At 36.5% G+C, this 16,909-nt stretch overlaps 1 protein-coding gene across 3 annotated transcripts in view; it reads left to right on the top strand.

The window, feature by feature from the left end:
• The window catches only part of Boll (boule homolog, RNA binding protein), a 101,392-nt gene that overhangs the window by 4,705 nt on the left and 79,778 nt on the right, over positions 1-16,909 (top strand). For all 3 annotated transcript variants that reach the window (XR_007834873.1, XM_051190224.1, XM_051190225.1), the window contains exon 3: positions 1,646-1,737. Coding sequence is in view for 2 of the 3 variants with exons in the window: in XM_051190224.1 (XP_051046181.1) it covers positions 1,646-1,737 (92 nt within the window). In the remaining variant the exon portion in view is untranslated. The remainder of the gene's footprint in view (positions 1-1,645; positions 1,738-16,909) is intronic.

Here is a 16,909-nt window from a genome sequence, read left to right as displayed (position 1 = left end):
ACAAATACACACACACACACACACACACACACACACACACACACACACACTTCCAAATGGATTTATAATATCATTTCTAAGTTTACATATTAGAAATTATAAGGATGGATGCCTTTTGTAATAAAAGGTGCCATGATTTGTGATTTGTGATACCTACCTTATTTTCATATGCACTATCACAATTTAGTTAAAAGTACTTTTTCTTTTACTTAAGAAAAATGCTGTGCCTAGTGTACTTGTCAAAATAATGATTCTTAATATGTGATTGTTTCACTATAAATAAATATGCTGTATAAAATACTTACCTTTGGAAAGATTTTTCTGTACCTATGGAAAGTACAGGTATTCATGCTTAGAATTCATTCATATTAAACATCTCAGTGAACTTTTAAAATAACTATTTAACAAATCTGAACATCTTCCTGTAAGTCACTAAAACACATCAAGGGCAATATGAATCTTAGTGATTATTGTTTCTAATCAGCCGCCGTTTTAACAGAATTCTTTCTCTTGAGACATCTTTTTCAAAACCACAAAATAATTTCCTATAGTAGTCAACAGTGTCAGGCTTTTATGGACTGTCCCCCTGCAGACATTCCCCTTACTCTACAAGTTAGTGACTGAGTTAGTGGCTAAGGTAGGAAGGGATTCCCCCTCCAGAAAATAGTGTGGATTAACTTGTCTAAATTCCAATAACAGTTCTCATTCTAGCATTGATTCCAGTTTTAGAAATTCCATTCTAAAATAAAGGTAATTGACTTATTCTTAGATTTAGTGTTTGTCATTGTCCAATTTAACAGGGTTAAAGTTATTATCCAAAATAACAGATCGTGTACTTAAGTAAGTGAGGTAAGAGTTCAAGTCAAAACGAGTGGCTGTGCTCTAAGACGTCTTTTGGTTCTCCTTCAGGTAAACTTAAAGTTACACTAACAAGAAAATATTTGCAACTGAACCCAAAAATAATTGCCATGAATTCACCATAAATACTCTGGGAATAGCTCTTCATTATCTTATCTATTTTAGTAAAAGCAGATATTCCCAAACCATCTGTTTACACATTTTGAACATTGTGTCTATTATACTAAGTTTATCGGATGATTATCATGTCTGTAGTATCATCATAATGTCTGTAGTTAGCTAAAATGTGTGTTGAGTACAGATAAAATGTCTTATAATTTGAAATATTATAGTCACTTTGTAACTTATTATGGCAAATTCAAATATTAGGGAAATATATATTCCTTTCCTAAGGCCTGAGTCTTCCCAAAGACTGTTGATTACCATAAATGACTGGATTGGGCCATTGGGACCTACTTTCACTGCTGCAATTGCTGGCCTCCCCAAATACTGGAGCCAGTAGTAGTGCAGCCTATAGTGTACATAATCCTAGTTAGCATTCTTAAAAGTCACTAAAAGATTCCCTTACACAGTTAGCAATCTTTGCAGTTTTAGAATAATTCAGTTTAAAGTAGCTGTCTAGCTAGTATGTGAAGCAGAATACATAGATTTTATTAGCAATGATTTTGCCTATTCTTTAATGTGTAACTTGTTTTCTATGTTTTTTGTGTCTCCACAACGAGCATTGGAATTCTTTCATCTTTTATTGATTAAAATGTTTATTAATATTTTCTTTTTATTTCATTAGACAAATGAAAATGATTTAAGAAAATTTTTTTCCCAGTATGGGTCTGTAAAAGAAGTGAAGATTGTTAATGACAGAGCTGGAGTATCCAAAGGGTGAGTATCACTGAACAGGTTATATGGAATGATGAATTGTATTTTGTTGGGTTAGGTTTGTATTAATATACTTTGTCTCCATTTTCTTAGTAGAGAATTTTTGTCCTCTTTTTTTCCCATGCACGCGTGTACGTGCAAATGCATGTGTGTGTGTGTGTGTGTGTGTGTGTGTGAGAGAGAGAGAGAGAGAGAGAGAGAGAGAGAGAGAGAAAGTGTGTGTGTGTGTTTTATTTGGGTAAAGAAGGACTCTATAATATTTCTTAATCTAAAAACTTACTTTTTCATGGAAAGGGGTCATTCACTGTAATATGACAAAAAAAAATGTTGCAGGGCAAATTGTATAGTAGCTAAAGAAGCAGAAGCTGAAAGAACAGATACTTCTGAAATTATATTCTTGTTTTAAAGTATAAGGGAGTTTATTTTAAAGTTGCTGACCTGAAAGAATGTCTGTGGTCTGTGATTCAGAATCTAGTTAAGGAAAAAATGAAAAATGTCACTCTAATAAGAATAATAAATTGTCAAATCAAAAATTGTGGTAATTTGAAAGAGAATGGTCCCCATAGGCTCATATATTTGAATGCTTGGTCACCGGGTAGTGGTCGAAAGGATTTAGAAGTGTGGCTTGTTGAAGGAAGTGTATCACTAAGTGAGGGCTTTGGGCTTTCTAAAGTCCAAAGCAGGCCCAGTATCTCTCCCTGTGTCTATGGACCCAGATGTCAAACTCTCAGCTCCTTCTTTGTGTGCCACCAGGATTTCCAGCATGATGACAGTAGATTAAACCTCTGAATCTGTAAGCCAGGCCCTGTTAAATGCTTTCCTTTATAAACGTTGCCACGGTCATGGTGTCTCTTCACAGCCATGGGACAATGGCTAAAACAAGAATAAACATTGAAACTAGTAGACTATGTCCTGTAATGTATAGAGCTATTTCAGGATTTCTTTGTGTACACAACCCAAAAATTTCTGAGAGAAAAAGTGGTTTCCATAGTACATTCACATAAGGAGTTTTGTTGCAAAATCAAAAGAAAATAGATAAGACTATGGAGGTGAGGAAAGGATTGTGTTTGTTTTCTTCAAATAGAGAAATATATTTACAGAATTAATCCAAGGAACCAATAAGATAGAAACCATTATTAATGAGAAATGGCATGGAAGAATGGCAGGGACTAATGTGGCAGAGATGGTGTTTTCACAGATACTGTTTTTAACAAAAAACTTCCCGAGGCTGCCAAACAATATTAAGATGAGTTCACATTATATCTTTCTCATTTGTCTAAAAGAATTTACATTATTTTGGTAATACTTTTGTCATTGAAAAGCCTAGGAAGTCAGATGTAATCTAGTAAATATCCTGGAGATTGGGACAGGAAGCTTGCAAATTGGAGCTCAGCATGGGTTACCCTCTTCAACCAAAAAAAGGGGGGAAGGGGTAAGGCTATTGCTTAACTTCCACAAGACCCTAGGTTCACCCCTTGAACCACAGAAAATAATGGGGAAAGAGATGAAGAAAAACAGGTGAGATACTAAATTAAAGGGTGCATTTCTATGACACAAATGAGGATCAGGATAATAAAGATTCTATTTCAGAGAGAGAACGATTAGAAGAACATTAGAAATTACAAAGTAAGTAATAGGAAAGCAGAAAAGTGGCCAGTAGGGAACAATTACAATTCCTGTCCCAGATCTTGAATGAGAGATGTGGAAGCAATTATGAAGGGCTGGGCCCTCTGAGAAGTTCAGACAGCAGAAGATTGCAACAGTGAAGGTTATGATGGTTTAGTCTTCTGTGGCTGGTAGATCGCCAAATCTGAAGCTAAATAGTAGAGACTAGCAGACCTACACCTGAGGTTAGCACATACTCCAACTCTTAGAGCCACATGTAGGCATAGGACTTATCTGTTGACAGGCTGGAGGATAGCCACAACTCAGCCCTTACCTTCTGCAGCCTCCTCTCTCATAGCGGACAATTAATTTTTAATGGGATTTGAAAGCACTAAGACTAGTCCTTTGGATTATGTGTCAGTGCTCTGTCTTCCTTAGTCCTCAAAACACTTGGGAACACTATTTGACTTAGACAATAGCTGTGTCAGGTTGTTCAGACTAAGGAATTTCTAGAACATGGAAGAATTTACCTGGCCTACAAGTACAATGCTAACTGTGGCCACAAAAGCTCCTGGTACGCAATAAAAGCAATGATCCTAAAGTGAAGACATCTTGGAGCATGTTGACACGTGGCTAGTGCAGGCTCAACACTGACCTAATTTTAGGAAAGACAGATGACTCCACTTTCAGCTACACACTGCCTTTCACATATTAGAGAACAAGGAAGAAACTGTCCAATATTTTGTCTTGGTTGTTTTATTTTGCTTGTGTGTGTTTGGGGCCTTGTAGTTTTCCTTTTTTTAACTATAGCTTAAAAATGCTTTTCTCTTGTATTCTCACATTTAATTTGCTTATACCCTTTTCCTTTATTGGGCAATCACAATTATTTAAACTCTCACTTCTCCCTCCCCACTTCACAGCTTATTTCTGCATTCATTTTCCTTTTTTTCATTTAACTTTGCCTCTTTTCTTTTTCGCCTTTGCAAGCCGCTTGTGATTTCAATAACTTGCTACTTTTACATTTACCCTAACTTTTTAACATAATAGCTTATACATTATTTTTGTCCTTTTCTGGTCATTGCTGGTCATTGGTGGTATATTAGTGTCATTCAAGTATATTTCTCATCTGTTTTAGGTTAGTGTTCTAGCCATTTGTCTTCTCATTAGTGGGTGGTAGTGGGGAATGAGCCATGAAGAAGGCTACTGAAAAGGTTCCTTTTAAGAAATTGAAGACATACCCATAACAGTAAATCTATAAATCACAAGAAACATGAAAAGGCAAGGGAGTACCCATAAGATCATAACTCCTTAATTTTTGTGAAATCTAAATATAAGAAGAAAGAAGTGAACAGAGAATTTAAAACTCCTTTTGTAAAATGACTAGTGACTTCAAATTGTGTGCAAACAAGCAAATTATTGACATAAGAAACTCAATTCAAGACTGGTTGTTTTATCATTTTATGTTCTTGGGATTTTGTTTGTTTTTCCTTTTTTATATTAATGTATTTTATTTTACATATCGCTCTTATTTCCCTCTCCCTCCCTTCCTCTTCCCCTCTCTCCCACACTACCATGCCCCACAACTACCCTCCCCTCCCATCTCCCCCAACTCCAAATGTAAGGTGATGCCTTCCAGGAGGGGTCATCTATATCTGTAAAGTCATTTGGACATCTCTCCTGTGACTAGCTTAAGGAAGGATACCTCCATGGGGGATGTGCCCCCAGAGTACTTTTATGTACCAGGAATATCCTGGTTCCACTGTTTGAGAACCCATAGACTGCCTAGGCCTTCTAGCTGAGACCCATGTTCAGGAGGTCTCAGTCAGTCCGTGCTGGATTCCCAGCTACAGTCTGGGGGCCCATTGGCTCCTCATTGATCAGGTCAGCTGTCTCTATGTGCTTCTGCAGCCTGGTCTTGTCCTCCCTCTCTGCATCTGGATTCCAGTTCAGCTCAGTTTCATTGTGGGTGTTTGCTTCTGTTGCCATCAGCTACTAGATGAGGGCTCCATGATGGTGGATAAGATAGTCGTCAATCTCATTATCAGGGAAGGCCATTTATGGTAGCCTTTCCACTGTTGCTCAAATTGTTAGTTGGGGTCAGTCTTGTAGGTCTCCAGACATTTCTCTAGGTTCAGGTTTCTCCTCAAACCTATAATGGCTCCCTCTTTTATTCTCTCTCTCTCTCTCTTTCTCTCTCTCTCTCTCTCTCTCTCTCTCTCTCTCTCTCTCTCTCTTTTTCTCTCTCTCCTGATTCAATCTTCCTAGTCCCATGTGCTTTCCTCTCCTCCCCTTCTCTTTCTCCTAGTTCCCTCTCCACTCACTGCCTTTTCCCACTCCCCATGTGCTCTGGAGATTTTGTCCCTTTCCTCTTCTGTGAGGGACCTTATATGAATCTCTTAGAATCCTCCTTGTATCCTAGTTTCTCTGGCGGTGTGAATTATAGGCTAGTGATCCTTTGCTCTACATCTAGAATCCATATATAAGCAAGTACATGTTCCTCTTTTTGTGACTGGGTTACCTCATTCAGGATGGTTTCTTCAAGTTCCACCCACTTGCCTATGAATTTCAAGATTACATTGTTTTTTCTTTTCCTGCAGAGTAGTATTCCATTGTGTAAATGTGCCACATCTTCTTTATCCATTCTTCAATTGAGGGGCATCTAGGTTGCTTCCAGGTTCTTGCTATTACAAATAATACTGCTAAAACATACTTGAGCACATGTCTTTGTTGCATGGATGTGGATCATTTGGGTATATACCTAAGAGGGGGGGGGATTTACGGGTCCTGTGGTAGACTGATTCCCATTTTCCTGAGAAACAGCCATACTGATCTCCAAAATGGCTGTACAAGTTTGCACTCTCACCAGCAGTGGACAAGATTTTCCCTTTCTCCACATCCTCTCCAGCATAAGTTGACATTGGTGTGTCTAATTTTAGCCATTCTGGCAGTAGTAAGATGGTATCTCAGAGTTGTTTTGATTTCCATTTCCGTGATAGCTAAGGATGTTGAGCACTTTCTTAAATGTCTTTCAGCCTTTTTGATTTCCTCTTGAGAGTTCTCTATTCAGTTCTGTATCCCATTTTTAATAGGGTTATTTGGTGTTTTGTTGATTAGTTTCTTGAGTTATTAATATATTTTGGAGATCAGCCCTCTGTCAGATGTAGTATTGTTGAAGATCTTTTCCAAGTCTGTAGCTGCTGTTTGGTCTTCTCAACTGTGTACTTTGCCTTACAGAAGCTTCTAAGACTGAGGAAGTCCCATTTATTAATTGTCGATCTCAGTGTCTGTACCAGTCTGGAATTATATTCAGGAAGCAGTCTCCTGTACCAATTTGTTCAAGGGTACCTCCTACTTTCTCTTCCAAGAGGTTCAGTGTGGCTGGATTGATGTTGAGGCCTTTGATACATTTGGACTTGAGTTTTGTGCATGGCCATAGACATGGGTCTATCTGCAGTCTTCTACACACCATCATCCAGTTGTACCACACCATTTGTTGAAGATGCTTTCCTCTTCCCATTGTATACTTTTAACTGTTTTGTCAAAAATCAGGAGTTCCTAGGGGGTGTGGGTTAATATCAGGATTTTAGATTCGATACCATTGGTCTACTTGTCTATTTTTGTGCCAATACCAGGCTGTTTTCAGGACTATAGCTCTGTAGTAGAGTAGGATGGTGATGCCTCCTGAAGTTTCTTTATTGTACAGGATTGTTTTGACTATCCTGGGTCTTTTGTTTTTCCATATAAAGTTAAGTATTATCGTTTCAAGATCATTGAAGAATTGTGCTGGGATTTTAATGGGGATTGCATTTAATGTAGATTGCTTTTGGCAAGATTGCCATTTTTACTATGTTTATCCTACCTATCCAAGAACATGGAAGAATTTTCCATTTTCTGGTATCTTCTTTAATTTAATTTAATCTTTCTTTAAAGCACAAAGTTCTTATTATATAGGTCTTTCACTTGTTTGGTAAGTGTTATCCCCAGATACTTTATGTTATTTGTGGCTATTATAAAGGGTGATGTTTCTCTGATTTCTTTCTCAGCCCCTTTGTCATCTGAATAAAGTAGGGCTACTGATTTTTTTTTGAGTTATCTTGTATTCTGCTAGTTTGCTGAAGGTGTGTATCAGCTGTAGGAGTTCCCTGGTACAGTTTTTTTGGGTCACTTATGTAAACTCATCTGCAAATAGAGAAAGTTTGACATCTTCCTATCCAATTTGTAATCCCTTGATCTCCTTTTGTTATCTTATTGCTTTAGCTAGAACTTCAAGTACAATATTGAAGAGATATGGAGAGGGCAGCCTTGTCTAGTTCGTGATTTTAGAGGAATCGCCTTAAGCTTCTCTCCATTCAGTTTGATGTTGGCTGTTGGTTTACAGAATATTGCTTTTATTATGTTTAGGTATGTTCCTGTTATCCCTGATCTCCTCAAGACCTTTATCGTGAAATACTGTGAAAGAGTGTTGAATTTTGTCAGAGGCTTTCTCAGCATCTAGGGAGATGATGATGTGGTTTTTCTTTTCCAGTTTGTTTATATAGTGGAATATGTTGATAAATTTTCATTTGTTAAACCATCCCTGCTACCCAGGGACGAAGCCTACTTTTTCATGTTAGATGGTTTCTCTGATGTATTCTTGGATTCAATTTGCCAGTATTTTATTGAGTATTTTTGCATCAGTGTTCATGAGGGATATTGGTCTGTAGTTTTCTTTCTTAGTTGTGTCTTTGTGTGGCTTGGGTACCAAGGTGATTGTGGCCTCGTAAAAAGAGTTTGGTAATGAACCTTCTGTTTCCATTGTGTGAAACAATTTGAGGAGTATTGGTATTAGCTCTTCCTTGAATTTCTGGTAGAATTCTGCACTGAAGCCATCTGGCCCTGGGCTTTTTGGTTGGAAGGCTTTTGATGACTGCTTTTATTTCGTTAGGAGTTATAGGTCTATTTAAGTTGTTTGTCTGTTCTTGATTTAATTTTGGTATGTGATGCTTACCCAGAAATTTGTCCATTTCTTTTGAATTTTCAAATTTTGTAGAGTACAGGTTTTCAAAGTATGACCTGAAAATTGTCTGGATTTCCTTAGTGTCCCTTGTTATGTCCCCCTTTTCGTTTCTGATTTTGTTAATTTACATGTTCTCTCTCTCTGCTTTTTCATTAGTTTAGGTAAAGCTTTGTCTATCTTGTTGATATACTCAAGAAACCAACTCTTTGTTGCATTGATTTTTTTTGTATTATTTTCCTGGTTTCTACTTTATTGATTATTTCCTGGCATCTACTCCAGGGTGAGTTTGCTTCTTCTTGTTCTAAGGCTTTCAGTTGTGCTGTTAATTGTCTTATGTACAATCCTCTGTTTTCTTCATATGGGCACTTAGTGCAATGAACATTCCTTGTAGCACTGCTTTCAAGGTGTCCCATAAACATGTCCCATGTTCGGGCATGTTGTGTCCTCATTCTTGTTGAATTTTAGGAAGTCCTTAATTTCTTTATTTCTTCTTTGACCCAGGTGTGGTGCAATTGCACATTGTTCAGTTTCCATGAGTTTGCAGGTTTTCTGTGATTTGTGTGAATTACAACTTTAAAGCATGGTGGTCTGATAAGCTACAGGGGATTATTCCAATTTTTTTGTATCTGTTGAAGTTTGTTATGTCACCTAGTATGTGGTTGATTTTAGAGAAGGTTCCATGTGGAGCAGAGAAGAAGGTATATTCTTTTGTGTTTGGATGGAATGTTCTATAGATGTCTGTTAAACCCAATTGAGACATAACTTCTGTTAGTTCTTTTGCTTCTTTGTTAAGTTTCGGACTAGTAGTCCTGTCTAGTGGTGAGAGTGGAGTGTTGAAGGTTTTATGTGAGCTTTAGTTTTAGTAGTGTTTCTTTTACGAATGTGGGTGCCTTTGTATTTGGGGCATAGATGTTCAGAATTGAGACTTTGTGCTGATGGATTTCTCCTGTGATGAATACAAAATTACCATCCTCATCTCTTTTGATTGATTTTGGTTTGAAGTCTAACTTGTTAGATATTAGGATAGCACACCTGACTGCTTCTTGGGTCCATTTGACTGGAAGATTTTTCCCAGCCCTTTACTCTGAGGTAATGTCTGTCTTTGAAGCTTAAATGTTTCTTGTATGTAGCAGAACGATGGATTCTGTCTTCATATCCATTCTGTTAGCCTGTGTATTTTTATAGGCGAGTTAAGACCATTAATGTTGAGGGAAAGTAAGGACCATTGATTGTTAATGATTGTTTGTTTTAGATTTGTTGTTAGTGATGGTGTTGTGAATATATTTGCCCTGCTTCACCATTGGGTTCTGGTGAAGTGGGATTATCTATTGGCTATGTCTTTGGGTTGGAGTTTTCCTTCCATAACTTTCTGTAGGGCTGGATTTGTAGATAATATTGTGAAAATCTGGCTTTGTCATTAAGTATCTTGTTTTCTCTGTCTATAGTGATTGAAAATTTTGCTGGGTATAGTAGGACTGGCATTTGTGGACACTTAGTATTTGTAGAACATCTATCTATCCAGGACCTTCTGGCCTTGAGAGTTTCTATGGAGAAGTCAGGTGAAATTTTGATAGGTCTACCTTTATATGTTACCTGGCCTTTTTCCTTCGCTGCTCTTAATATTCTCTCTTTATTCCATATGATAGGAGTTTTGATTATTATATGTCGAGGGGTCTTTTTTCTTTGATCCAGTCTATTTGGTGTTTGGTATGCTTCTTGTACTTTCATGAGCATGTCCTTCAGATTGGGAAAGTTTTCTTCAATGATTTTGTTAAATATGTTTTCTGCACCTTTGAGCTGGCCTTTTTGCCTTCCTCTATGCCTATTATTCTTAGGTTTGGTCTTTTCACGGTGTCCCACATTTCCTGGATGTTTTGTGTTAAGGATTTGTTGCATTTAAGATTTTCTTTGGTCGATGAATATGTTTCCTCTAGTTCCTCTTCCATCTCTTGTATTCTGGTGGTTATGCTTCTGTCTGTAGTTCCCAGTTGTTTACCAAGTTTTCTATTTCCAGCATTCCTTCAGTTTGTGTTTTCTTTATTGTCTCTATTTCAGTTTTCAAGTCTTGAACTATTTGCTTTACCTGCTTGTTTTTTCTTGGCTTTCCGTACTTTCTTTAAGAAATTTGTTCATGTGTTCCAATTTTTTGTTTGTTTTTCTTCCATTTCTTTAAGGGATTTTCTCACATCTTCTTTGAGGGCCTCTGTCATTTTTATGAAGATATTTTTTAAGTCGTTCTCTTCTGCATCATCTGCTTTGGGGTGTTCAGGTCTAGTCGTTGTAGAGTCCCTAGATTCTGGTGGTGACATGCTTATCTTTCTATTGTTAGGTGTTTCTTGTATTGCCGTCTTCCCATCACTTTTTCTAGTAGGTGCAGGTAGAGTCTCTCTCTATGTATATGGTACTCCCCATGTGAGCTTAGGTGGGTCAGAAGTTCTATGTCTGTAGCTCTGGGTGGTCCAAGCTCTGTAAGCGTTCTCTCATCATATCAGGGACCAGCCATGGGGTTCAAAGATCAGGCTCCAGCAGAGGCCCAGGGATGGGTGTCAAAGATCCAGCAGGCAGGGACTCAAGATGGTCCTGAGGGGATAGACAGATCTCTGGGAGGGGCCCGGAACTCCAGCAGAGGACCCGAAGTCAGGGCCAGAAATCAGGCAGGCAGGGATTCAGGGTGGTCCTGCATGGATAGGCAGGTCTAGTGTGCTCAGAGCAGCTCTAGGAAGTTCACCGAAGATGGCAGGATTGTTGGATCCGCCCTCTGTTTCTTTGCTCAACCAGAGCAGTGGGACAGTGGGCAGGGTATGGTCTTGTTTGTTTTTTCATTCTTAGTCTTTACTCTTGCAAAAAAGAATGTCTTAGAATGGTCTTGCTTTACTTACACTGTTTGGTTAGGCTGTATTATTGCTCTTATACGCTTCTTCACCCATTCTTCCAATTTTACTCTGAATTCTTAACATTCAGCCCATGCAGTTTCCCTCTTATTCTCTTTCTCTCGTCCCCATGTCCACTTCATTTTTACTTATTCACTATAATCTTCCAAAATTTTAAACTCTGAAAATTGCCCAACTTTTCCTTTCCAGATATCTTTCCTACCTCACTCAGCCTAAAGTCACTCTGTCCTTAATCCTAGTAACTAATAATTCTGGTTGTACCATCCTACCCTGTTGATCCTCCAGTGGTTATTGAAGATATAAATAACTAACTAGTATGATGTTTGTATTGTGAACCTACCCAGCATTTATGGTTGCTTCTGCAGTTAAACTGTACTCCAGGAGGTTATACTAAGTGTCCTGAGCATATGAACTGAGGATTTAACTCCTGAACTATGCACCTTAACTCTACCACAATCTAGCCCCACTTAAATATTACAAATAATTAAACTTAAAGGATATATCTGATAAAAACTTAATCAACAAAATAACCACAGATGCATGTCTTAATGTGGTAATTAAGAAACATGAAAATCACACAGTACCACATCCCCCAAACATGTAAATTCCATGATAAATGGCCACAAATAAGAGTGAATTAGATGAAATTCAGGATCAGGAATGGAAATGTTTAATGAATTAAATAAACTCTTAAATTAATTCAAATAGGATATAAATAAACAGCTGACTTAAATAAAATCAGTACAGGATATAAGAGAGAAATTTATTAAAAAGAAATACTGAAAACATTAAAAACTGAGTAAGTCAAGTAAAAAATTCAGTAGGAAGCTTCACCAGTAGAATGGATAAAATGGAAACAGGAGAGATGAATTATAATTCTTATATCAACAAAGATAAAATAATAAAACATTAATACAGCATGAGTCCTATGTACAACATTTAGAACCACCAGGATAGAAAAACTCCAAGCTAAGGGCATAAAAGTATTTGGTAGAATTATAGAAATTTAGTTTCTTTTCCTGTAACTGATAGAATACCCTGACAAGAGCAACTTAGGGGCACATTTCATTTTGGCTCATAGCTCAAGAGTACAGTTCATCATGTGGGAAAGTCAAGATAGCCAGAATGTAAATGGCTGGCCACATAGCACAGTCAGAAAGAAGCAAGGAATGCCCACTGATCCTGGGCAAGTCCCTCTATCTCAGTTGATCTAGTCAAGATAGTCATCCACAGGCATGTCCAGAGGCTATCATAACCAAGCCAATTCCACACAGATGTGTCTAGAGGCTTCTCAAGATTCTGTCAAGTTGACTGTTAATGCTATCTGCACTCATGAGCATATAAAAAACAAAATGGACAAAAACAGAAAAGAAATTCTCATATCGTGTTATAATTAAGACACTAACTATTGAGAATGAAGAAAAATACTGAAAGCCACAAGAAATCTGCATTAATAGCAGATTTCTCAACAGAATCCTTTAAAGGCAGGAAAGTATGGAACGATACATTTTAAGCACTAGACAGTAATAATTATTAAGCAACACTACTATATCCAGAAAAATAAGTCATAATTGACGTCTCCCTTCTATGATCAAAAACAAGCAGATGGAATCCATGATTGCTTACATAGCACTACAGAAGATACTTGAATATTTCAGAAGGAAACCAAAATAAATACACAAGGATATTACAGGAAGGAATAAACCACACTAGAAAAGTAGTTAAGGAATAGAAGACCAAACACTAGAAATTTAACAAATAACAAGAATTGATATATCATTCAATAATAACTTTTAATATTAATGGACTAAATCTACAGTCAATATACAAAGTAGTAGATTGAATTGAAAATAGATTCTATTTATTGCTTACAACAAATGTAATCTAAAGAAAAAAGGGTGAGAAAAGGTTCTCCAAGCAAATGGAACTAGAAAGCAAACAGAATTGCTGTCTGTGTCTGGAAAATGACTTCAGAACAAAATTAGAAGAGATAACAAATGTTCATGCAGATTAAGGAAACAATTCATTAAGAGAAAATGTTCAAAGCATACATGCCTCAAACACTGATGCACTTAATTTCATAAAACAGGAACTACCAGTGTACAAAAACACAGACTTCCTAACACGATAATATTGGGTCATGTCAGTAATTTAATCTCACCAATAAATCATTCCAGCAGAAAATAGAGGAATGTATTAGTTAAATGACTGGTAGACACCTACATAAATTCCACTGAAACACTGCAGAATACACATTCTTCAAAATGACCCATAAAACTTTCTCTAAAACATGTAATAGGACATAAAGCAAGGCTTATTGAAATTAGGAAAACTGAATTTTTTTGTATCCTGAGCACAGTGGGATAAAGCTAGAAATAAACAGTAAGAAAAACTTTAGAGCATTCATTAACTTGTGAGACATAACATTTTACAGGATAATGATTGAGTCAATGAAAAATAGAGAAATAAATTTCTAGAATTTAATAAAATAAAATAACATACATAAATGTATGAAATAGAATTAAGGCATTCTTCATAGAGGGAAATTCATAGATTAATGCAATCAGATTTCACATAAATCATAATGCATATTGTAGCCATGGAAAAGAATAAGAACAAAACAAAAAAAAAGTCAATAGAAGCAAAGAATCATGATCAGGGCATGGAAGTGGGGAATAAAGGAACCAATTTGGCAGAGTAATTTGGAAAGATACACAAGCTCCATAAGTTCTTAGCCAGACTAACCAAAAAAGAGAAGACCCAAATTAACAAAATTAGAGGTAAAAAGGAAGATATTTTCATAGATGTCAGTGAAATTCAGAAAATGATTAGAACATTTTTAAAGCTTATATTCCATCAAATTGGAAACTGAAATGAATTTGTAGACAACACACCATAGATAATATTTTTAAAAAATAAGCAACCACAGAAACATAACTGGTTTATAAGAAACAATGAGAATGGTGCTGAAGAGATGGCTCAGTGAGAGTACTTGCTGCTCTCTTAGAGGACTCCATGTTCAGTTCCCAGAACCCACTTCAGGATCACCATCACCTGTAACTCCAGCTCCAGGAATCTGACACCCTCTGGCTTTTATGAGCATGAGATACACAGACTCATGCAAGCAAAAACATAATTTTTAATTTTTTTAGTAAAAGAAACTACTAGACAGTAAAAAAGACTTACCGTGCTCATAGACTAGAAGAATTAATGTGGGAAATGGCTTGTACACCAACAGCAATCTACAACTATAGTGCAAGCACCACCAAAGTTCCAACACTGTTTTACACAGAAATAAGAAAAAAACTTAAAATTCATATAGAAACACAAAAGACTCCAGACAGCCAAAGCAGTTCTGAGCTCAAAGAAAGTTTGATATGTCACACTATTCAAGTTGTACTGCAAAGCTGTAGTCAACAAACAAAAACACCCAGCACAAAACTAACACAAAAACAGACACACAGCTCAATGGAACATAATAGAGGATCCAGATATATACCCACTTAGATACAGCCACTTGATCTTTTTCAAAGAAAAGACTTTGCGTTGCTGTGAATCAGCCTCATCAACAATTGTTATTGGCAAATCTGGATAGCTACATGTGAAAGAATGAATGTAAATTTTTACAAAATTCAATTCCTTAAGACTGGAGATAGAGCTCAGTAGTTAAGAGCATGGCCGCCCTTTCAAAGGATTCGGATTCTATTTCCAGCACCCACATGGTAACTCAACACCATCTGTAATTCTGGTTCCAAAGGATCTCACAACTCTTCTGGTGTCTTTGGGCTCGTGGTGCACATTCAAAACTTCATGCACATAAAATAAAAAATGAAACCCCAAATTTAAAAAAAAAAAAAATCTTAATGTAAGACCTGAAACTAATACTAATAGAAGGAAACATGTCAGGATACTAGCATAGACAAGCACTTTCTGAATAAGACTCCAGTCACTCAGGAAATAGTAACAGTTAACAACCGGTATTTCATTAAATTCAAAAGCTTCCGCAAAGCAAAGGAAATAATTGAGTGAAGAGATAGCTTACAGAATGAGCTATGGTACCGATGCTACTATACATCAGACAAGATTATTTTCTAGAATATACAAAAAAATTAAAAACTAAACACTCAAAACAAAGCAATTCAGTCTACAAATGAGCTAATAAAATAAGACAGTGTTCAAAATACAAATTACAATTGGTCAATAAATGTATAGGGAAATATTTAACTTTATACCATCAGAAAAAATACAAATAAAAACTACATTGAGATTCCGTCTTATACCAGTCAGAATGGCAGTCACCAATAAAACAATACTAGCAATATACAGACAGAAGGGAATCCTTATATACTGCTGGTGTGAATGTCCAGCCATTGTGGAAATCAGTATGGAAGTCCCTCTAAATAAATAAAAATGAACCTATCATATGACAAAGCTATAAAAATCAATATTTACCCAAAGTACCCCAAGTCAACATATGTCAGAAATAGTAGTGTTTATTGCAGCACTATTCACATTACTCAAATATGGAGCCAACCTGGATATCCATCAACAAAGGAGTAGATAAAGAAAATGTGTTACACAACCATAAAAAAGAATGAAACCATGTTATTTGCAGGAAATTCAGTGCAACTGGTGGTGTGTTATTCAAATTAAATAGACAAATACTCTATGCTTTCATGTGTGGGCCCTAGACTTTATAAATACATAAAATAAGCGCCCTGGTACTAGTACAAAAGCAGATACAAAGACCAAAGGATAGACACAGAAATAAGCCACCTGATTTTCAACAAACATCACAAAAACATACACTGAACAAAAAGCAAATGGTTCTGAGAAAACCAGGTATTTACAGAAAAAATGAACCTAGATATTCCTCACCCTATGCAAAACTCAATTCAAAATGACTAGAGGTCCTTAATATAAGACTTGAAACTTTATTAAATAAAAAAATTAAATTAAAAAGAAGATACAACCAAAACTATCTGTCAAAAAAGAAAAAAAAAGACTTGAAGCTTTAAAACTGTTAAATGAAAATATTGGAAAAGTACTTCAAGATATAATCATAAGCCAGAATTTTGTGTAAAAGACTCCAATAGCTCAGTTGGAGTTCTTTACACATGAAAGTGGGAAGGGAACCAGAATGGAGAAAAGAAGAAGAAATGAGAAGATAATGGAGTATAAAAATAACATTGAATGCTTGCCCTCATGAAAAATACAAATGTGTGTGTGACCATACATACATCAGAAGGGAAACTTTTTAAGGAATGGACTAGACAGAGGAGTGATGGAGCACAAGAAAGGATCATGGGAAGACAATATAACCAAAGGATACTAAATATAGTTTATGAAAATGTCACAATGAGCTGGGCATGCTGGTACACACCTGTTGTAGATATTCTTTTAAGATGTGCTACATTTACTTGTGCTGTGGAACATTTGTTTAATGATGCAAAGATGTGTTGCATTCTTTATTTTGCATTTGTTTAACTCTGTGAAGCTGTGTTACTTTGTCTGAAACACCTGAATGGTCTAGTAAAGAGCTAAATGGTCAATAGCTAGGGAGGAGAAAGGGTAGGCATGGTTCAAAGGCAGAAAGAATAAATAAGCGAAGAAATCTGAGGTAAGGGAGAGGATCAAGAAGTGAAGGATGAGGACTGCAGGGACCATCCACCAAGTTACACAG

Source organism: Phodopus roborovskii, unplaced genomic scaffold (genome assembly GCF_943737965.1).
Source record: "Phodopus roborovskii unplaced genomic scaffold, PHOROB, whole genome shotgun sequence".
Taxonomy (NCBI): Eukaryota; Metazoa; Chordata; class Mammalia; order Rodentia; family Cricetidae; genus Phodopus; species Phodopus roborovskii.
The sequence above is the reverse complement of the archived record's forward strand: the minus strand, read 5'-3'. Positions and strand labels throughout refer to the sequence as shown.